Below are 23352 nucleotides of genomic sequence, written 5' to 3'. Positions count from 1 at the left end.
TACCAATGGTAACAGGTGTGATTCCAATTTTTAAAATGCTACTAATGCAATAATTTATTGAAAGTTATTCTTGGTACTTCACAAGGGCTCAAGGCTGTTTACAAGAAAGTACAGTGGATTAGAAGGAAGAAGATTTGGGTCCCAGCTTTCATCCCATTACTTACTAGGCTTGTGACTTACGGCAAATCACTTAAAATCCCTGAGCTGCTGTTTCCTCATTTATACCTTACTTCATTTGGCTCCACCACTAGGCTGGTATGCACAGTGCTGGCCTCCCACACGGCACCCAGCACACAGCAGGCATGCAGTTAACGTTTGCTGGCTGACCTAACTAACAAGATTGGTTGCAAATGAAAATAAAAATATTGTCATGCATATCTCAGAAGGGTTGCTATGAGGTTAAAATGATAAAGTGGTATAATATACGGGAAAATGGTTTGAGAACCATATAATGCTTTATAGACACACGGTGTGTTTCTTTTAAAAAATGGAGGAAGAAGTTCTTTCTCCATTTTTAAAATGTGGATACATTTTTGGTACCTAACTTAAAAAGAAATTAAGATAAATGTGTTAATAACTGCAAGTTATTTCAAATCACTACAGCTTATAAATCTACAATTATTCTGAGAAAAATAGGCTATATCTACCTACAGCTTCAGAGGACTTCAATGATTGCTTAAGATTAATATGACTTTAGAGATAAAAGATCTGTGATTTTTAATAGCACAGGTAAACTTTTCAGACAAGTTCAGGTTAAAAAGTCACATGTGGGGGCGCCTGGGTGGCTCAGTCGTTAAGCGTCTGCCTTCGGCTCAGGTCATGATCCCGGGGTCCTGGGATCGAGCCCCGCATCGGGCTCCCTGCTCAGCGGGAAGCCTGCTTCTCCCTCTCCCACTCCCCCTGCTTGTGTTCCCTCTCTCGCTGTGTCTCTCTCTGTCAAATAAATAAATAAAATCTTAAAAAAAAGGTCACATGTGAATTCCCTGTAACACGGTCATAATATAGAATAACTTACCGTATTTTAAAAAGAGATTTATATGGACTAATGTTTAAGGTCTAAGATTATACCGTTAGGTGAAAAATGCAGACTATATATTTATATTTATATAAAGAAAAATAAACCCACATATTTTCTGATGTTCAAATATATATGTATATGAATATCTTGAAAAAGGCCTAGAAAGTACATACCTAATTATAGCAATGATAACAGTGATTATCATTGAGGAGGAGAATGGAATTGCCTAAGGGCAAGTAGGGACTTTTGCCTTATTGGTATTGTTTGAAATGTTTTAATAGCAGGAATGTGAAAAAATAGACAAGAGCATATTACCAATTCATAGAATCTCTCTCTCTCTTTTTTTAAAGATTTTATTTATTTGACAGAGAGAGAGAGAGACAGCGAGAGCAGGAACACAAGCAGGGGGAGTGGGAGAGGGAGAAGCAGGCTTCCCGCTGAGCAGAGAGCCCGATGTGGGGCTCGATCCCAGGACCCCGGGATCATGACCTGAGCCGAAGGCAGACGCCTAACGACTGAGCCACCCAGGCGCCCCAATTCATAGAATCTCTTGAGCCTTACGTGGATATTGAAGATGGAAGGGGTAACGATCTATTTAGTATTACACAACTAAGGGTATATGTGTTGGTCCTTGCAAGGAGGGAGCACTAAAGCTTTCGGTGGCACGACATTTAGGTGTTCTTTCATGGAGTAGGTAAAATAGTTTTCCTATAGAGCAGACAGTCTCAATGGCTGACAGCACTGATATCTAACATTAAATATGATACTAAAAAAGAAAAAACCCCACAAAGTTAGAAAAATTAAGGAAAAATATATTTGTTAGTTATATTCGTGGTAATGGGAACCTGGTAATTAGACATGATTCTCATTAGGTTACAACATAGCTTCTAGATATTCTACCATTAAATAAATGAATTAAATTTCATTTTTAATTAGTTTTATTATTTCAACATATTTGATTTGCCCAGTCCATGAGACAAAAAGACATGTTGGGTAAATACAACATAATTTCCATAACCTGAGGGGACCTGCGCATTGTTACCTGATTGCTCGCAATGCTGACTGGCCGCTGAGTGGTGTCATGGCTCGAAGGCTCCTCCTGGTTGCAATAGTTCTCTCCCTGAGGTTTTCCTTATTGTTTGTTCATCCTCTCCTTCCAGAAGCTTCCTTTCTTGGGAGGACATGTTCTCCATATACTTTCCATCGCTTGGTGTTCTTTGCAGGGAGTCTCTGTCCGAAAGGGGCCTCTGTGGCTGTGATGTACTTTGTTCATGGAATTCATCATCCATCAGTGGTTCTCCCATCGCCCCAGGGCCACCGAGGCCATCCTCGGGCTTCACATATGGGGGCTGGTCCTCCTTATGCTTGTACATAGACAGTCTCTTCTCGACCACCTCACGGATCAACACTGAAACATTATATGTGCAAAAATCACTGTGATTGTTCATATTTGAGTAGTTATAATGCTGACTTACAGATGAGCATAAAGCAGGCCTCAGCCCTTCCCTGTGTTACTTTTATACAAAGTCAGCACATTTAACTTCTGTGCCACTTAATGCATTGAATATGAATTATAGTCAATGCCTGTTTTAACAGAATATCATTTATAAAGTAATGACAGAAGGTATTAATTCTGATCAAATTACACAAGAACCAAAAATATTATTGAGGGTAAAAATTTGTGCCTTTGTTAACTGAGATAATGAAACTTTAAAAACTAAAACCATAAAATTTAACATCTTTCTTCTATTTATTCTTTCTGCTGAAAAATTTCAGAAATGACTTTTTTTTTCAAAATATTTTATTTAAAAAAAGATTTTATTTTTTTTAAGTAGTCTCTATATCCAATGTGGGGCTCGAACTTACAACCCCAAGATCAAGAGTCATATGCTCTACCAACTGAGCTGGCCAGGTGCCCCAGAAATGATTTTTTTTTTTTTTTTTGAGGGAGAGAGAGAGAGTGCGAGCACACTCGTGAGTGCGAGGGTAGGGGGTGGAGGGAGAGGGAGAGAGAATCTTAAGCAGCCTCCATGCCTAGCACACAGCCTGATGCGGGTTCGATCTCATGACCCTGAGATCATGACCTGAGCTGATATTAAGAGTCGGATGCTTAACTCACTGAGCCACCCAGGGGCTTCCAGAAGTGACTTTTAAATAACATAAAAGAGCTTACTGTCAAGCACTGTCCTTCCCACCATACTGTATTCCATGGTTTTGTCAACTTCATTCATTAGCCATGGAAGGAATCCTATCTCAATATCTGTAATAAAAAAAAAGTTAATTTTGTTATAGTGAAATTCAATCATTATGATTTTTATGAATCATGACAGATAGGAAGAATCTGTGCTTTCTCCCTAACTATTGAAGATTCATCAACCCTGTTTTCTTAATACAAAATGTCAAATGGACTTATACAGCATGACTTTTGCCACATTCTCTATGCATGTTCTGGTCCATTTCCTTTCTATTGTGGTTAAAATAGTATTTTCAAAACTATGCGGTCTTCCTTGAAGTCCAGGAAGTCTTCCTTGGAGCTAAGTGCACAGGTGCAATCTGACGTGGATGAAGGAGGTAAGGTAGGGGAGTGGGGAGGAAGATGTGCGTCTGGGAGCAGAACTCTAATCCACATGTGATACAAATCTGGGATTGAACGATGCTGATAAAAAGAATGCCCCCATCGGAAGCCTGGGGCCTAGGAGAAGCTGACCAAGAATCAGGGGACAAGGGCCAGACAGGGTCTGAGAAGGCCATCTAGAAATGGGTCAGAAACTAGGTGCTTCTATTAGTGATAAATTTATTCAAACTGAAATGGAAATCTACTCTATTGTGTGAGCCTTTAAAAAATACAGTCCATTACAATACGTAGTTTAACGTTTCAAAATAGCTTTTTAGGGGGGCTGGCATCTGTTACTTTTCAATGGGGTGATGTAAGAGTGTAATAGGATATTATACTCACTACTAGGAATAATATTTTTAATCTGAGGCATGAATCTCATTTTCAAGCTTCTAAATGATCCATAACTGACTTTTTCAGCAATTCATGAGAGAAAAAAAGGTTGCTAGCCTCTGTGACTAACAGCAGAGGTCTAGCTAGACCCCAGGGGGGTGGCAGGACAGCGTGGAAGGATCACTGGATCTGGGGTCAGAGTCTGAGGCCTAACGGCTTCCCCTGGTTGTTTGGGAGAAGGCATTTCACTTCTCTGAGCTTCAGTTTCTACTTCTGAAAAATGGTAATTAATCTGCCCTATCTACCCGCCCCCCCCCCCCCGCCCCCGGGTTACTGGGAGGGTCAAATGTTATCGTGTATGGAAAATACTACATAAATGGTAAAGTACAATATAAATGTAAACTAGTAGTTGTGTGTAACCTGATCTCTATGTAGGTGTCCTGAATTGAATATGTATTCAGTGAAAATTAACATTACTAAACTCTGCCCCACAATACTATTAGCCATTTGAAAAAGGATATGTATACAAAAGCAATGTGGATTTAAGTGCTTTTGGAGCTGAGGAAGGAGGGTGAGGAATGGCAACTCTTACCCTTCATTTGGCTGGGCTAGCTGAGGGGTGGGTCTTGGCAGGTGCTCACCAAGAGCTGACAGGTGTGAATTCACTAAAGGTAGAGACCAGTTCTCCTCGTTTTTATCTCCCACACCTAATACAGTGCCTGGGATGGTGGAAACACCTAATTAAATGAATACACGACTTTCATTGCTGCCCCCCAAGGGTTTTTGAGTGGAACAGGAAGTCAGCTGAGAAAAAGTAGAAAAACTACTTATGCACATATTTTATACATATTATGTTCCATAGATATTATGACATTTAGCTCCTAAATAACCCTCATTTCACCTGTGAGGAAATTGAAGGTCATATAGCTGATTGATGATGAAACTGGGACCCAAACTCAAGTTTTTGACATCAAGTCCATATTTCTTCCTACTATACAATGTTGCTTCTTAGTAAAGACAAACTGACATTCTAAACTCACGATCTTTATAGTATACCTCTCATTAATAATAGTACTTACTTAAAACAACTATAATTGACTTTAAAAATGTGTTTTAAAGAGAGATTCCAATTCAACATAAACATGGGCATGGGATTCCTTGGAAGCATTAGGAGGATGCTTCTTGTAGCAGGGATCTAGCAACACCTCCACGAACGAACCTCTTTCAATGGGATCGTAGAAGTAGCCACCGTCCCTGAGACTGCCAAACACGGATGGGAGGAGGTCGGCCAGGTAGCGCTGCGCGAACGCCCGAGCGGCCACTTTCTGCGAGGTCTCCTTGTGCTTGTAGACCACCTCCCACTGCTGCTGCTTACGCCGCTCCTGCGCACAGAAAACACCGCCGCGCCGGGTTACTTAGCTGCAACGTGCTCCCCAAATGCCCGACCTAGTGAATGGAAGAATCTGGACATGTATTTGTATCAAAAAATGGACAGCAAGGAATCTATTCATGGTTCATAGTTTTCATCAAGATTTTAGTGAATTTCAACAGCTTCTGGGTGGATATTGTTTTAAAAAAAGAGATGGAGCTTAAGGTAAGATTCATCTCCTGATCCATTTTTAAGTAAAATCATTTGAGGATGTACTTGTTTGACTATATGGATAATATCAAAGAATAATAATAGTTATATGTATTTGTAATTAGTATTACCAGAAATTATTATCAATATGAAAATTATAGTTGCTCAGACATCTTCAGTTAAAGAACTGTCAGTGAGTTGTCTCATTTGTAAGCTTCTTTGAATTCATTGAGCTCTGAAAATTATAAACCTCTCTTTTGTTGTTGTTGCTTCTTGTAGACCATAGGATATCTATAAAGCTAATGAACCATCTCCTCTACTCCCATGTGGAAGTGGGAGCATTAATATAGTTTCTTATGAAGTCTATTTTCAAAGTTTAAGCAAATAAATATCTAGATGTTTGTATTCATTATTTTCATAGTATATTTCCTAATAGTAAATAAACAAGTAAGTTTCCTTTGATAAAGATTTCCCTGATTATTTCAACAAAGCTAATTTTGCCTCTATTCATTTCACATTTGTAAAAAAATGTCTGGCATTTGCATAATCTCTACCATAAGCCCTATGCCCTTTACACAATTAATTATTCATTTTGGAGAAAAACTGAAAGTCCATTTGATTAGGTATTGAGTAGAATATCCCAACAACTAAGCTATTCTGTGCAGTAAACTAGACTCTTTGGGAAATTATTTGAACTCTTTTAGGTATTCAGGCACTCCTACATAATTTATCCATTCAGTGTCCAACATAGGGCAACAATTTTTGCCAGAACCAGACAGACTCTTAAAGATTATTGAGCCTAGAGTTTCTTAACTGAATGTTATTGGCATATTTTAAAAACTAGATTCTAAAAGTTTTCTTACTACAAGTTCTAAAAATCTGTCATGTAAAATATTTTATAAAGAAGTTCTGGAGAATCCCTGGGGTACAGAGAAGGGCCTGGCCACTGAGAAAAAGATCCAGAATTCTATCCAGATCCTCCGCTCCTTCACGCCACCTATCCCCAATATACCCCACTTTTCCCTTCCACTTTTTGGCCATGGATGTATGGCAAACCAATATATTTCCTTCGCTAGGAATCTTGTTATTTAAGAGTGCCTTTCAGTTGGGACATATGTAATTTATTACATTTAGAAACTTTTGGAAACTCTGTTTAGGTACATTTATGGAAGCTGGTGTTTAAAGAATGTGATTCTGTGCATGAAACACCTGTGATCTACAGAAGAGGAGATAACTGAGCAACAAACTCTTTTCTAACGTATTTGCAAAGATCTTTAGCTCTATGACATACCACATGTGATTCAGAACATTATCTGTTAAATAGCCGAAGACTAAGGAAAAAATTAGAATGCTATACCTTTTCTTCTCTGTGCCGTCTCTCTTGCTCTTCAAGTCGCTGAACTTCAGCTAGTTCAACACTGCGTAACTCCTCATATGCATGCTGGCTGGCCCGCAGGTTAGCCAACTCTTCTTCTTCCATTACTTCCAGAAGTGCCTGCTCAATGGTCTTTCCCACCAGAACTTCTAACATTGGTTTTACTTCAAGATCAAAGTCAAAGAGCTTAAACACACAAGACAAACCAAATTTAAAATTTTAATCATGAACCAAATGCTCAAAGAAAAAATATCCAGAAAAGCAGTCATGACAGGGTTCTATTTATTGAGGGTCTTCTTTACTTATGGTGTCCAAAACACACAACGGCCCTGCAGGGCACACAGAATATCAGTCAAGAATTATAAAAAAGATGTATGTAGTCATCAAAATGAACCCTGTTACTCAACAATTTTAAGATCAAACTCTGAAACCCAAAGGAAATATCCTTATATTTCTTAATTTTTGCCCTATTATATTTTCACTAGTTTTCACTAACAGTTTGAAGAACTGAGGAACTAAGAAACAAGAATAATGGGCATTTTGGTGATTCCCCTCTAGGATTTAGAGGCAAATATACCCTTCTATGTAGTTTGTGAAGACTTAATTTATTTCCCAATTTCAATGGCAGTTCCTTCAGTTCCTTCAAGTTCCTTCAAGTAAGTCTTAAATCTCACTTAAGTCATTATGCACATAAGCATTGTCTTCTCTTCAATTTCATAGACTGGCCTATTTATGCATTCTACATTGACATGAAAATGTAATTATTTTAGGATTTTTTCTCTAACATAGATTATCCATGAAAACTATATAATTTAAAAACAACTAATAGTGGAACCTCTTATACCCGAGATACTATTTTTCTTTATTTGGTACAAATTTACCTTGTATCCATATATTAAGTATGCAAACATAAGAATCAAGGTGCAGATATTCTAAAAATATTTCTAATGATTTTTATTTCTGATCATCAAGGAGGGGAAATCAGAACACTGTATTTTAGGATAAAACTATTATAGGTACATTTGGAAAGAAATACAGTAAGTAGAATCTTTCTGATTTTGAAGTGGTTTGTAAGCTTTTAACTAAACCTAACTTTACCTATTTATAAAGAAGATAGAAGGAAGTCCAAATAATGTACTATACCTCTCCTTCTAGTATTTGGGTGGCCACATCTTTGCCAGTTTTGGCAGGAATAAAGAGTGGTGTTGGTGGTCTGTCCAAAAATGCATCTGTTTGGCATTCCATATCAACTTCTATTATGCGGTCAGCAATTTCTTCAAGGTATATTTCTAAGACAATACCATATACATTGAGTTTGAAATTCTTGTCTATTTCAAGCATATATGTGTATTGAAACTTTAGCTTCTACAAAACAGAATTAAATGGATCAGAAAAGAAGCGCTCAAGTGTGGGATTAAATTCACATACTGTATTAAGCAGTTTTATGTATTTGGAAGACCACAGAGTCAGTCAGGCTAGGACATTTATGGGATGTTGAGGAAGCACTGAGTTTTGTGCTTGAAAATGGAACCAAAGAAGAACATAAAGCCTAGAGGTATGTAAGATGCAAGGTATGACTGGGGATGGAAAGTTAATAATCCATCTCTATAACTGAGTCCTAAGATAGTAAATGTATAAAGATTTCAAAATTCCTGAATATTTAAAAAATTAGGCACCATGTCACTATGTTACTTGATGTTCCCTTTAGGCTATAGATTATAAACAGATACATGAAAACAAATTTCACCTTAGGAATAATATATGTGAGGCAAGGGCAGTGTGGTATCATGCAAAGAACATGAGAACTGGAGTCAGATGTTGAACATAGGACCTAGTCAAGTTATATCTTCTTAGAGCCTTAGTTTCTTCATCTGTAAAAGGGATCATAATTATTTGTCACAAGGAGTCTTTAATAATAAAGGAGATACACAGGTAGAAGACTGGAATAGGCTCTGAGATATAGGAAAACTTAATATTCTGATGGTATAAAGAAACACTAAAATTTAGCTCATGTAGAATTACAGCTATATTGGCTAAATACAGACATATACACATTCTAGACTTGGCCTCAAGGTAGGAGGGAAATGTGTGGAATGGTTCACTTCTTTTTGTACTAACTACCTAGCAATAACGATAAAGCCACTCACCATCTTGGCAAGATGCAAGGTGAATCCTGAATAGTTATATCAATCTAAGGAAAACACCAAGTGTTGCCTGATTATCAAGATTCTGACAACAACACAGCTCGACCCTAGAGGTCTAGGTACGCCTCCCCTAGCTGAGAACAGCAGACAAGTAAGAAAGCCTGGCAGTGGCCGAACAAGCCTGTGTGGCCTTGGGGAATGTGTGCAGTGAAAGGAGAATAAAAGAAGAGAGAGGCTGTGGGGAGAGAGATGGAGGACTCAGATCTGGATGAGTTCAGGCCTCTCAAGAGAAATAAAATGCCAAAATAGAACTACGTTGCTCTCTTCTCCTGTAGGTCCAGCAGTGATTCATGTTGGGGTATAAAAGAAAAAGTGAGAAATAATCCCAGTTTGAGAAAAAAGTATGTGAAAAGGGCTGAGAATTAATTTGGTCATAAAATTCTTTTTTAACCCCATCTCATACCTCTAGCTGTACTCAATATAATAATAAAATATAGTCTATGAATTTGTTTAATGAATGCACTCCTCCAACCATGTAACTGGGGCAGTACTGCATAGCATAACAGATACTATGCCAAATAAAAAATGAACTGACTTAGAAAACTGAGCAAACCCAGGAGCCACGATGCCCGTGGCATGGTCACGTACCTGTTTGCACATCCACGTGCTTTCTGCCTTCCACGGGTTCGGGGGTTCGTGGTCTGAGCTGTTCTTGGGCTCGTTTTCTGGCAAGAGCCCTCCTCTTAGCCTGCTGCTGTCTCTGAACCTCTATAGGATCAGGCTGCCCAGGCTGAGTGACAGAAAAGGCTTCTAAAATTTAGAAGATATTTCTCAAAGCATACAGAACTGCCATTCCAGAAGTGATTCCTGGATAGCCTAAGAGCATCTGTCATATAATGCTTCCTGATTATCAGTGACTTCATGATTAAAGTTCTGTTTGAACTTTGTCAGGTAATTATATAGTTATCTGATGAAGCACATAAGTAACTTCAAAGTATGACTGACGACTAGAATAAACAGCTGCAGAATCCTATCTAATGAATTGTTTTTCATCATTCAAGCATTTTTACCATGAATTGCCTGGATTCCTAGTAACCAAGTATACTATAGAATTACTCGGTTACAATACATTTTAATGTGTAGTTAAGGAATTGAAAAGCACTAGGATTTAAAAAAAAGTCTGAATTTCTTTTAGATAAAATTCCTGAAAAAATAAATTAGCTCACAAAGAAAATATTCTCAGTCCAAACGAAGCCTGTCCCAGTGCACAAAACAATAGCTGATTAAGGGTTAAAATATATAATTATTTACAGTAGTCCTGCAATATTTGGAGGTCCTTGATTTCATATCTGTATCTCATTCTATGTCCATTTCCTTTAGCTAACCTGTCTTATCTCAAGGTAAATATGAAAAGAGGGGAAATATGAAAGTACTTTGCAAGAAAAAATTTTAATATTTAAAATTAGAATTGTAAAAACATTTTAATTGAAATAACAATGTGGCAACGTTAAAATTTATTTAAAATATCCCATAATCCCATTTCCGTAATACAATGGCCATTGTCATTTAAATGCATAGTTTTTCTGAAGTGGTGATGATATCATAGATTGATTTTTTTGAGAGAGAGCGAGCGAGCACATGAGTGGGGTGAGGAGGGGGAGCAGGAGAGGGAGAGAGAGAATCTCAAGCAGAGAATCCCCACTGGATTCTATTTGCTAATATTTTGTTGAGGATTCTTGTATTGACATTCATGATAGCTATTGGTCTATAGTTTTATTTTTAGTGTCTTTGTCTGATTGCCTGAAGTGTTCCTTCCTCTTTTATTTTCTGGAAGAGATTGTGTAAAATTGTATAAAATCAATGAGAATTTTTTTAAATGTTTGGTAGAATTTTCCAGTGAAACTATCTGGGCCTGGATATTTCTTTTTTGAAAGCTTTTAAATTAGAAATTCAATTTCTTTAATAGTTATTAGACACTTCAGAATATCTATTTCATGTTAGATGAGTTTTGGTAGTTTATAGTTTGAAGAATTAGCTCATTTCATTTAGTTTGTTGAATTTATATGTATAGATTTGTTTGTAATATTCTATTATGATCCTTTTACTCTTTTAATAGATGCAGAATCTCTAGTTATATCCCTGATATTTGCTTATTTGTTTCTTCTCTTTTACTTCCTTTTTTTTTTTTTTAAGATTTTATTTATTTGAGAGAGAGTGTGTGAACGAGAGGTGAGGGGGGGCACGCAGGGTCGGGGCAGAGGGAGAAGCAGACCCCAAGCTGAGCAGGAAGCCAGACGTGGGGCTTGATCCTAGGACCCCAGGATCACAGCCTGAGCCAGAGATAGATGCTTAACCTACTGAGCCACCAAGGCATTCCTCTTTTTCTTTCTTTGTTAGTTTTGCTAGAGGTTTATCAATTTTATTGATCTTTTCAAAGATAAGAAATGGTGTTTAATCTTTTCATGGTTGCAGGATCTATGTTATACCCCAAATATATGTTATATATTTGTCTCTTCTTTCTCTTTTTTTCTTTGATAGTCTTGCTAGAGGCTTATCAATTTTATTGATCTTATTCAGAGAACCAGCTTTTGGGTCCATTGATTTTCTCTATTGTTTTTACATACTTTTAAAAAAAGATTTATTTATTTGAGAGAGAGCGTGTGCATGCAAGTGTACATGCATGGGGGGGAGAGGGGCAGAGGGAGAGAATCTTTGAGCAGACCCCCCGCTAAGTGCAGAGCCTGAAGAGGGGCTCAATCTCAGGACCCATGAGATCATGACCTGAGCTAAAACTAAGAGTCCCATGCTTAACTGACTGAACCACCCAGATGCCCGTACTTTTTTTTTCTTTTTTTTTGAGAGAGTGCGTGCAAGTGGGGGTAGGAGGGTAGAGAGAGAGAATCTTAAGTAGGCTCCACACCCAGCACAGAGCCTGACTTGGGGCTCCAACTCACCACCCTGAGATCATGACCTGAGCTGAAATCATGAGTCCCATGCTTAGCCAACTGAGCCACCCTGGGGCCCCTATTGCTTTGTTTTCAATGTAAGTGATTTCTGCTTTTATCATTATTATTTTCTTCCTTCTGCTTGCTTTGGGTTTATTTTTCTCATCTTTTCCCCATTTATTGAGGTAGGAGCTTAGATTATTGATTTGAAGTCTTTCCTTTTTAGTTTTTTCCATCTCAGCACTGTTCTGGCATGAAACACAAATTTTCATTTGTTATATCTTCATTTAGTCCTGAGTAGTCTTTCAAAATTCCCTTTAATACTTCCTCTATGGATTATTTGGAAGCATGCTGCTTAATTTTCAAGTGTTTGAAGATTTTCCTGTTATCACCTATTATTGATTTCTAGTTTGAAATTTTGAAAGAGACATTATTCCATCATGGTATGATTTCAAATATCTTAAATATATTGAGATTTGCTTTGTAACCCAGGATATGTTCTATCTTGGTCAATATTCTACAGGTGCCTCAAAACCATATGTATTCTGGGGCACCTCAGTGGTGCAGTCAGTTAACCATCTGACCCTTGGTTTCGGCTCAGGTCATGATCTCAGGATCATGAGATCAAGCCCACCATTGGACTCTGTGCTCAGCGTGGAGTCTGCATGAGGTTGTCTCTCCCTCTGCACCCCTCTACCTCTGCTCATGCTCCCTCTTTAAAATAAATAAATCTTTAAAAAAAAAGCATATGTAGTCTGTTGTTGTCAGGTGAAGTGTTGTATAAATGTAAATTACAACCTATTGGTTGGTGGTGTTGTGTAGTTCTTCTACATTCTTGCTGATTTTTTGAGAGAAGGATGTTGAAGTCCCGAACTAAAATTGTGGATTTGTCTATTTCTCCTTTCAATTTTAGCTTCATGTATTTTGAAGCTCTGTTGTTTGGTCCATATACACTTAAGACTGCTAGATCTTCTTGGTATATTGGGACCTTTTTACCATTATGTAATGTCCTTCTTTGTCCCTGGTAATATTGTTTTTTCTTAGGTCTACTTTATCTGTTATTTAGATAGCCACAACTACTTCTTAAAAATTAATGCTTAACTTGTATATCTTTTCCCTTCCTTTTACATTTGACCTACCTACACCACTATAATTGAAATGAGTTTCTTGTAGACAGAATACAGTTGGGTCACTTTTTTTTTTTTTTTTTAAATCTACTCTGCCTCTCTGTCTCTTAATTGGCTTATTTAGACCATTTATATTTAAAGAAGACTTTGCCATATTAGGGCTGTCTGCCATTCTACTTTTTGCTTTCTATTTGTTCTGTTTTTAATTTTTCTGTTTTCTTTTTCTTTCCTTCCTGTGAATTAGTTGAAACATTTTTTAGAATTCTTTTTTTATTTATCTGTAATCCTTTTGACTATATCTCTTTCCATAGTTTTTTAAAAAATAGTTGTTCCAGGTTTTACAATATACTATGTACCTGATCACAGTCAACATTTAATATCAACATTTTACCACTTCAGGTGGAAGGCAGAAACTTCACTCCCATTTAGATACCCTTATTTTCCTTACTTTTAAAATATAATAAAAATCTAATCATCTTAAATATTTTACCTACATATATTAAGCACTACATCAGATGATGTTATAATTTTGCTTCACGATCAAACACAATTTTTAAAACCCAGAAGACAGTTTATTGTATTTACCCCTATTTTCACCTTTTCCATTGTTCTATCTTCCTTTCTTAAGTCCCAAGCCTCCTTCTGTTATCATTTCCTTTCTACTTGGAGAGCTTCCTTTAGCTATTTAGGGGTAAGTCGGCTGGTGACAAATCCTCTAGGTTTCCTTCATCTGAGAATGACTTGATTTCCTCTTTATTCCTGAAGAATATTTTCACTGGATTAGAATTAGGGCTTGATAGTCCTTTTCTTTCAGGGCTTGAAAAATACTATGCCACTTTTTCTGGTCTCTGTTGTTTCAAATGAGGAACCCACAGTTATTCAAATAATTGTTCCCCTTCTGGTAATGTGTCATGTGTCTATAGCTCCTATCAAGATTTTTTGATTTTAGTTTTGAAATTTGATTTTGATGTGTCTTGGTGTGAATTTCTTTAGGTTTTTCCTGCTTGGGGTTCAACTGACTTCTCAGATCTATAGGTTTTTGTCTTTTGCCAAATTTGTGGAATTTTCAAACACTATTCTTCAAATATTTTTTCAGTCCCATGCCTTTTTTCCTGAGACTCAGATAACATGAATGTTAGACATTTTGTTATTGCTCCTCAGCTGTGAGGCTTTGCTTTTTTTTTTTTTTTTTTTTTTTGTGGTCTGTTTTCTATCTGTTGTTCCAACTGGGTCATTTCCATTGATTTGGCTTTGACTTCATTGATTGTTCCCTATGTCATTTCTGATGAATCTGTCCCATGACTTTTTAGATATTTTCCATTTGGTTTTTTTTTTTAATTTTTATTTATTTGAGAGTGAGCAAGACAGAGAAGGAGCAGGGGGAGAGGCAGAGGGAGAGGGAGTGGCAAACTCCTTGCTGAGCAGGGAGCCTGATGTGGGACTTGATCCCATGACTCTGGGATCATGACCTGAGCTGAAGGCAGATGCTTAGCCGACTGAGCCACCCAGGTGCCCCCATTTGGCTCATTTGTATATCTTCCATTTCTTAGCTAATATTTTTTTTCATTTGTTTTAAGAACGTTCATAATTATTCACTTTCGATTGAAGCATTTTTTTATGATTACTGCTTTAAAATCCTTGTCAGGTAATTCCTACATCTGAGTCATCTTGCTGTTGTCATCTCTCGATGGATTTTTCCCATTCAAGCTGTGACTGCTCTGGTTTGTGGTATGATGAGTGATTTTTTTTTTTTTTTGTATCCTGGAAACTTTGGGTATTAGGATGTGAGATTCTGGATCTTAATCTTTTTTTTTTCTTTCTTTTTTAAGATTTTATTTATTTATTTGACAGAGAGAGAGCAAGAGCAGGAACACAAGCAGAGGGAGTGGGAGAGGGAGAAGCAGGCTTCCCGCAGAGCAGGGAGCCCGATGCGGGGCTCGATCCCAGGACCCTGGGATCATGACCTGAGCCGAAGGCAGACACTTAACGACTGAGCCACCCAGGCGCCCCTGGATCTTAATCTTTTTTAGTAAGAAGTCATCCCTTTTTGTTTTAGCATGCAGGCATGGGTGGAGATGGAAGTTCAGCATCCTGCTAGGCCCCATGTGAAAGCAGAGGACCAACTTTTATCAACTTATTGGTGCCTGGTGGGGGTAGTATTTCAGACCCTTGCTTTGATCCACCGACACCAGTGTTGGAGTACAGAGGAGTGGAGCTCTGACTCACACTGCCTTATCTCACCTGTTTCGCTTTGTTGCTGCCAGATAGGATTGAAAATTCAGCTCCCTCCTAGCTCTGTTGCCATCACCCCAGGAAAAGTAGGGTACCAACTTGTATCATCTCTTACCATCTCACTGCCCCTGGGTGAGAGTGGAAGGTCAGCTTCCTGCTCTACCCTTGTTGATACCACCTCAGTGAGTGAATCAGAGCACTGATTAGTACTGCATTGTTGCTGCCATGTGGGGATGGAAGTCCAGTTCCCCAGCTCCGTCTTCTGACTCCACTGGGAGGGGCAGGACAGTTTTTCCATTGGAGTTTGGCTGGAGGAGGGGTAGTAAAAAGATTTCTGTTCTGCTAGGTTACCCTTTTGCAGTCTTTTGGATAAAGGGAGCAGGTTTGTGCCTATTGGTTGTTCTGGGTTGCAAGCTTCTCCAGTGCTCTGAATGGGATATAAGAAGACTTAGGGAACTCATCACTATGTCACTCAAATCCTGAGGTCCCTAGCCAGTCCACTTCCTTCTTTCCATTTCCAGAGTCTTCCTGTGTTTGCTTGTGCTATTGGCAAATTCCTGCTTTCTGGAACTGGAAGTCTCATTATAGAGTTTAAAAAAAATTTTTTTTAAGATGTTATATGTTTATTTGACAGAGAGAGAGAGACAGTGAGAGAGGGAACACAAGCGGGGGGAGTGGGAGAGGGAGAAGCAGGCCTCCCGCAGAGCAGGGAGCCCAATGCGGGGCTCAATCCCAGGACCCCGGGATCATGACCTGAGCCGAAGGCAGACGCTTAACGACTGAGCCACCCAGGCGCCCCTTAGTATAGAGTTTTTAGATAAGTTGTTGAATAACTGACTAAAGAACTAAAAAAAAGGTATATCAAATCATCACAATATTAATTTAAAAAAAACTAAAAAAAAAAGGTGATTCTCCTTTTTAGTTTAGTTCTAGGTGTGCCCGGGTTTATTGCTACTGCCACAAGATGTTGAATCACGTATCTATATCACATGTTTGAGCTGTTGTTTTCAAATGTTGGTCCGTGAACTGGCTGTACCAGACTGCCTAGAGAAGTTTATTAATGATGCACATTCCTGTGTCCAACCCTTGAAGGTTCTAATGCAGTAGATCCAGGGTATGGCTGAAACATACAATATTTTTAGTGAGTTTTCTCGATGGCTTTGATGTATGTGCTTCAGAATGTCTAATATTCCATATATCACCATGTGGTGGTGGGCATGTATATATCATACAGTGTTTACAGATTAACTTAACTATATTTCATTTCAGTGCCAAGAAATCATCACTTTTAATATCATGCCACACCCTAATCATCTCTGTATCCCAGGTACTCAGCACAGGACCTAAAACTCAATAAATATTTGTTGAGTGAATTAAAGAAAAGAATTTTTGATTAAATAATGAAGATAGTATTATAGTATGAAATAATTTAAACAAACCTAAATATGTTATACCAGTGCTACTCAAAGTGTTGTGTGTGAACTGTTTAAGCTGGTCTGTAAAAATTTAATTATAGAAATTGAGAATAAAAGTTTATAAGCTTTTAGAGCAGTTTTACAAAGTTCTGTTAATCTAATAAAATATTGGGGCTTCTGTATTTTTAACATTATTGTTTTTAATTGTGGTAAAGTACAATAAAACTTACCATCTTAGCCATTTTTAAGTGTAGAATCCAGTGGCATTAAGTACATTCACATTGTTGTACAACCATTACCACCATCCATCTTCAGACTTTTCTTTTTGCAAAACTGAACCTCTGTACCCATTAAACACTAATTCCCTATTCCCCTGCTCCCTTAGTCCCTGGCACCCACCATCAGCCTTGTATTTAGAATGTCTTTTTTTTTTTTTTTTAGATTTAATTTTTCTAGTAATCTATCAGTATTTTATAACTGTTTTAGTCTGAAGCAAATTAGGAACTAAAACAAACTGGTCCTTCAGCACAAGTAGTTTGAAAAGCTCTGTATTAGAATATTCAAATTATGCTTACCAGTGGTCCTGTCTGTAGAGCGTAAGTATTGCCTCGGATCACCCTTCTGTCATACATTATGTTTCCATAATGCATAGGTTCTTCAGCTCTGTAAGATAGCAAATCTAAATAACTATTGTAATAGTGTTGGTCTATGCAGTCAACTCATTTTTAATTGGATTTAAACTAAGATACAGATGTTATGAAAATAGATTTTTGTTTTGGCACAATTTTAGTCTGGCAAATGACTACCATTTATGGAATGCTTATTACATGCCAGGCCCTTCACATATTTTATTTATTACTCACAATAAGCTTCAAGTTGGAGACTATGATTTCCATCTGACAGAAGAGGAAGGAGATTCAGAAAGGAATGTGCCCTAGGTTACCTAGCTAGTACATGGTAGAGCTGGATTTCGGGCTGTAAATCTGTTAGACTACTTGACAAACGTGAAAATGGACAGTAGGAAAGGGGCCTGGCCTTAAAGTACTGACAGTAGTTGGATTCAAGGATTGAAAGAATTCACAGAATCAGGCTTAAGAAATAAAATAAGTCCATTATCTCATTGTTTCTTTAAACTCAAAGGTATGTTTTACATTTTAATACAATTTTAATTTTGAGGATCAGACTATCAGTAGTGAAAACCATACAGTTGATGTTTTCATTCAAAGTTCTTTAAATGATATACTATGTATGGCTATGAAACCAAATATTGACCTATACCAATAATAGTGCTCTACCAGAAATAATTTTGAGATGGGTAGTAAGTTGCTTTTTTATCATACATTAAAACCACTGTTGGATAACCTGACTTCATATTACTTAAAAACCAGGCATGTAACACTGCTCATCTTACGTGATCTCAGGGCAGTGGTTAGCTCAGCTGGCTACTCCTTCACTGAAGCACTCTCTTTCTAGCCGCTGTGATACCACCATAGTCTTCGGATTGTTTTTCTAGGACTTCTTTGACTTCTCTTTCTCAGCCTGTGATTGTTGGCTCCTCCAGGACTGGAGGATTTCCTCTGGGCTAGGTCTTCTCTTGCCCTTCCCTGAACTCATCCATTCTCAAGGCTTTACTCATAATCCATATACCTAAAACTCCGAATTTTATTTTACCTTTGGCTCAGAACTCTCCTCTGAGCTCCAGGAATGTATATCCAATTGATATGCCCAGTGACATCTCACTGAGATGTCTCAAAAGCCACCTCAAAATTGAACTCATTATCATTCTCCCACTCCAACTTGTTACTTCTTTAGTGTTCCCTATTTCATTAAATGGTACCACTAACCACCCAATTGGCTTAATCTAGAAGTCTGGGAGTCATCCATGATTCTTCTCTCTTCCTCACCGCTTGTATCCAGCATACTGATTCTACTCCCCAAATCGTTTTCACATCTCTCCATCACTCATTGCCACCACTGTCTTTTACCTGGACTGCTGCAAGAGTCTCTTAACTGTCTGGAACAACATTTTTCTCTGAATCTGTCCTATACATTGTACCCAGTGATCTTTTAAAATAGAAAAAATCTAAAGGACGCTTACTTGATTAAAACCCCCTAATGCTAATTAACATAATAATGAGGAAAAATTGTGGTTTTGATTTCACACTGTCAAAAGCCAAAAAGAAAGAAAAATCCAATAATGCCTATTGCTGGTGAGGATGTAGGGAAAAAAGATATATTTAAACATTACTAAAGAACAGCATATTGTTCCATCTGTTCATGTTAAAAATATACATGACCTAACAATCCCATCCCAGGAATCTGTTTCATAGAAATAAAAAGGCCAGCACATAAAGTTGTTTATTGAAACCTTCCTCTTTGTGGTAAAAACCTGAAGCAAACCGAATACCTGTCAAAATTGGAAAATTTTAAGAATGCGTAGTACATCCATACGCCAGGGGATATCATGCTATTAAAAATAATTGGAGAGGGCGCCTGGGTGGCTCAGTCGTTAAGCGTCTGCCTTCGGCTCAGGTCATGATCCCGGGGTCCTGGGATCGAGTCCCACATCAGGCTCCCTGCTCCGCGGGGGGGCCTGCTTCTCCCTCTCCCACTCCCCCTGCTTGTGTTCCCTCTCTCGCTGTGTCTCTCTCTGTCAAATAAATAAATAAAATCTTTTAAAAAAAATAATTGGAGGGATTTTTGCAAAGAATTAAGTGAGAAAAGGAAGATGCTGAGAATTGTGTATAATGTTAGCATCGCTATGAGGTGTACTTGTATGTATATATTTATATATTCATACATAACCATGTGAGTGTGGAGAAAAGTCCAGAAACATTCACGTAAGGGCATTAACAAGGTTTACCTTGGGGGCAGGGGGGAAAGAGCAAGTTTACAAGGGAAGGGGGTTCGGCACTAAGAATGTACCCAAGCATGAACCACAGGAGTCTATTTATATAAAATTAAATATGTATGTATATGTAAAGAAATTAGAAAAAAAAAGAATTAGAGGTTATAAAAAAGGGGGGGAAGCTAATTGCAGATAAATATGTGTAGTATGATTCAATTTTGGAAATAAACCTCCTATAAAAATGTACATATGCTCAAGTACGGAGGTGTAAAAGAGTAATATAAGAACAAGCATATATTACTTTTATAAATTGAAAATCACCACTAAGGATAATTTTAAACTAAAAATCAAATACACACACACACACACACACATATACTTCGTCCAATCTTTAATCAACAGATTGCTTCAATATAAGCAAGGTCCTGCAACTTCCTTATCAACTAGCTATAAAAAAAAATCATTCCTAATGAACCAGCATTGATTCTTATTTCATTTGTTGGTGTAATTTAATAGTAATGATTTGTGAGCAACTACTTAAAGCCACCAGAAAGTGTTTCTGAAAGTGTTTTTAAATGGAATCCTTTTATAATATAAATAATCCCTCTATAACTTTAAATTTTCCGGGGTGCCTGGGTGACTCAGTCAGTTAAGCATCTGCCTTTGGCTATGGTCAGGGTCCCAGGGTCCTGGGATCGAGCCCTGCGTCTGGGCTCCCTGCTCAGTGGGGAGCCTGCTTCTCCCTTTCCTCCCTGCTGGTGCTCTCTCTTTATCTCTGTCACTATCTCTGTCTCTTTCTCCCTCTCTCTCTCTCAAATAAATACATGAAATCTTTAAAAAACAATTTAAATTTTCCATTTTGGTTTCTTTAAAGTGACAGGCATTACTTAAGAAGGTCCTTATTTGCCATAAGATAATTATGAATTTAGACTTAGTGTTTGAAATAACGCATCAAGAGTTACTTGGCTGATGTGTTCAATCAGTTAATTCAACAATTTGTGTAAGTGCTTCCTATATGTCAGGCACAATCCCAGGTGGACAAAAGACACAAAGTTTCCAGCTTCCATGGAGCCCGCATTCTTGGGAAGTTTGGCTGGTTCCAAAATTTGAGGCTTATAGAAAGAACTTCAAGCTTTAGAAAGGCCCGTAAACATTATTATGGATAATAATGAAGTGGATATTTGAATATTTGCAAATAAATACTCAGTAATGTAAAAATACAATTTGGGGTCCAGCATGGAAGGATAACCTGATTCCTGACCAAAGACTGGTGTGGAAAGAGCTTTACTTGGCTGTTATTCTGGACATGCTATCGCGTCTGACACCTTAGTACCTGTTTCTTCATTTGCATAATGGAGTTATTAAACCAACTTCACAGTACTGTGGACTAAGGAAGAAAATGTACACGAATGCCCCTAGTGAGATGCATATAGTTGGCCAACAGTAGTTGACTCAAAGGTTGTGAAACCAGTGGGTTTCCTGTACATGTTAATCGATCACGCCCGCAGCTCATTATCACTAAAAGTTCACTAAGGGAGGCCGGGCCGCCCGTGCCCCTTCTTGCTTCATTCCTCCACGCCACGGGAGAGTTCTTTAGGGAAGAAATTTTATTTCGGCAGGGTGTGGAGGGGAGAAAGCAGCACAGGCAGGTTTGCCAGGGCGAAGGGGGCCGCGGTGCGCGGCCCCGGGACTGGGGCAGGTGGAGATCACACAGGGGCTGGTTGCTCACTCACGGCTGCATTGTGCTGTCCCGGTAACGGCGGCGCTGGCAGGGCAGGGCCCGGGGCCGGCTGGTGTAGGTGTAGGTGCCCATGGCTGGGGAGGTGCGGTCTGTGAGCCTGGAAGCCACGCCTGGGGCCGGGCCGCTTCGCTTCCGGTGGAGACTGGCTTTCAAGCAGGTGGGCGCTAAGTGGTGGTGGGAGCCGGAGACGTGTGCGTAGTGCCAAGGGCAGGGATTCCGCGACGCAAGGAGAGGCGGCAAGAAGGAAGGCGGGCGGGGCGCGAGGTTGCCAGGACAAGAGGTGGGAGCTACACTCTGCTTGTTCCAGGGAACACCGAGCCACCCGAAAGCGCCCACTTCGGTTGCCCAGCAACCCGGAGTTCCGCCTGGGGGCGGGACCTCCTGGCAGTTCCGGCCGGCGGTTTTCGCGGGGAGGCCGGCCCTCCGGGGCACTTCCGGCCCTTGACTCCGCCCATTGACGCCTTCCCGGCCGGTGAGCCTACGGGTTAAGGAACGTTCTCCTGACCGAGTCGGGCTTGGGGGCTTCGGGGAACTGGGCAGGCACCGCGGCGGTCCTCGTTCCCACTTTGGAGTCTGGCTTTGCCGGGCTGGTGTCGGCGCCATTCTTCCAGGCCCACGTGCTCCCGTCCCTTAAGGGGCGCCCTCGGCTGCTTCTGCTCCCGCCACTGCCGCCGCGCGGCTCCTCCGGGCTGCTCACCTGTGATCGCGCACACGTGGCCCCCGGCTCCCAGCTCTTTTACGTGCGAGGGCGCGGCGAGGGCTTATTGATGTCTCCCAGCACCGCCACCTCTCCACTTTGGGCTGCGGGCTGCCGCCGCGCTGCGCAGCAGTGTCTCCATTTCCCGCCTTCCTTTTCGAAACTCTTACCGCTCGGTTGCTAGCACCTCAGCGGATCCTCGGGCGCACGAGCAACAGGGGCGCCCCGCAGACATCTAATTTTGGCAAAGGGGTGGGTGCTTTGTTGAGTCTATAAGGCCTCCTGTATCTTAATCTCCCAGGCCCCAAACTCTGGAGAACGAAGCGTCATGGGGTGGGTCTGTGCTTAGAAGAGCAGATGCTTTGGTTTTAGTATTAGCAATGTTAATATTATAGTTTGTGTAAGTGAAGTGTATGTATCCCTGAATGATCAGTTATTTACACTTGCATTCACTCCTTCAGCTCAGCTAAGTACTGTCTGGATTTGAATCCAGGTTCTGCAGTGTACCAAGCCCACAGCCTCTGGCAGGCTTTTGGGCTTCATTTTCTTGATCTGTAAAACGGGGATAGTAGAATTTTATCTGTTAGGGCGTGTCGTGAGGGTTAAAAGCGTTAGTAAGTATAAAATACTTAGAACTGTGTCTGGTAAATGATGAGCCATTATATTAAGATCTAGATTCCTCCTGCACTTAGAAGATTAAGATCTAAAGCCAGTTTGTAGGTATGGTATAAATAATCCTAACATGTCAGGAGAAAGTGACATTTAATACTGTTTGATGGGTGATAGTGTTTTGACTGGTGAGAGTCTTGGGGATGTACATTCAGAATGGCTTGATCAAAGGCTGAAAAGCCCAAGGTCCTTGGAGAACTCTGAGTAAAATATATATGTTAGATAATTATAAGAGCTAAGGATAAAACGCAGGCTTGGAAGTGTCAGAGAGGGAGGGGGACCTAGAGATTTTGGATTGGTCAGGAAAGGCTTCACTGAGAAGGTGACATGTGAGTAAAGATGTGAAGGAGGTGGAGCAGTGGAACTCGAGACTAACATTCCAGGCAGGTACAAACCAGGTGTGTTCAAGGTAAGACTAAGGAGGCTAGGGTGGGTGGAGCAGAGGAGAACATTAGGAAATGAAGTCACAGGTATTGAAGTCAGTGTAAAGCCAAACTTTTACTCTTGAGGTTAAAAACCCCGGTGGGTGGGGCGCCTGGGTGGCTCAGTTGGTTAAGCGACTGCCTTCGGCTCAGGTCGTGATCCTGGAGTCCCGGGATCGAGTCCCACATCGGG

At 39.5% G+C, this 23352-nt stretch overlaps 1 protein-coding gene across 1 annotated transcript; it reads right to left on the bottom strand.

The window, feature by feature from the left end:
- Positions 1-1586: 1586 nt before the first annotated feature.
- RSPH3 (radial spoke head 3) lies at positions 1587-21974 on the bottom strand. The gene is made up of 8 exons (XM_027602357.2): positions 21364-21974; positions 17358-17445; positions 9712-9853; positions 8063-8208; positions 6902-7105; positions 5185-5347; positions 3192-3278; positions 1587-2426 (listed from the first exon to the last, which is right to left on the bottom strand). Exons 1-8 carry the CDS (start codon positions 21972-21974, stop codon positions 2098-2100), a joined length of 1770 nt encoding a protein of 589 aa, XP_027458158.2. The 3' UTR covers positions 1587-2097.
- Positions 21975-23352: the final 1378 nt, after the last annotated feature.

Source organism: Zalophus californianus, chromosome 7 (genome assembly GCF_009762305.2).
Source record: "Zalophus californianus isolate mZalCal1 chromosome 7, mZalCal1.pri.v2, whole genome shotgun sequence".
Lineage (NCBI taxonomy): Eukaryota > Metazoa > Chordata > Mammalia > Carnivora > Otariidae > Zalophus > Zalophus californianus.
Note: the sequence above shows the minus strand (reverse complement) of the source record. Positions and strands in the feature narration are given on the sequence as shown.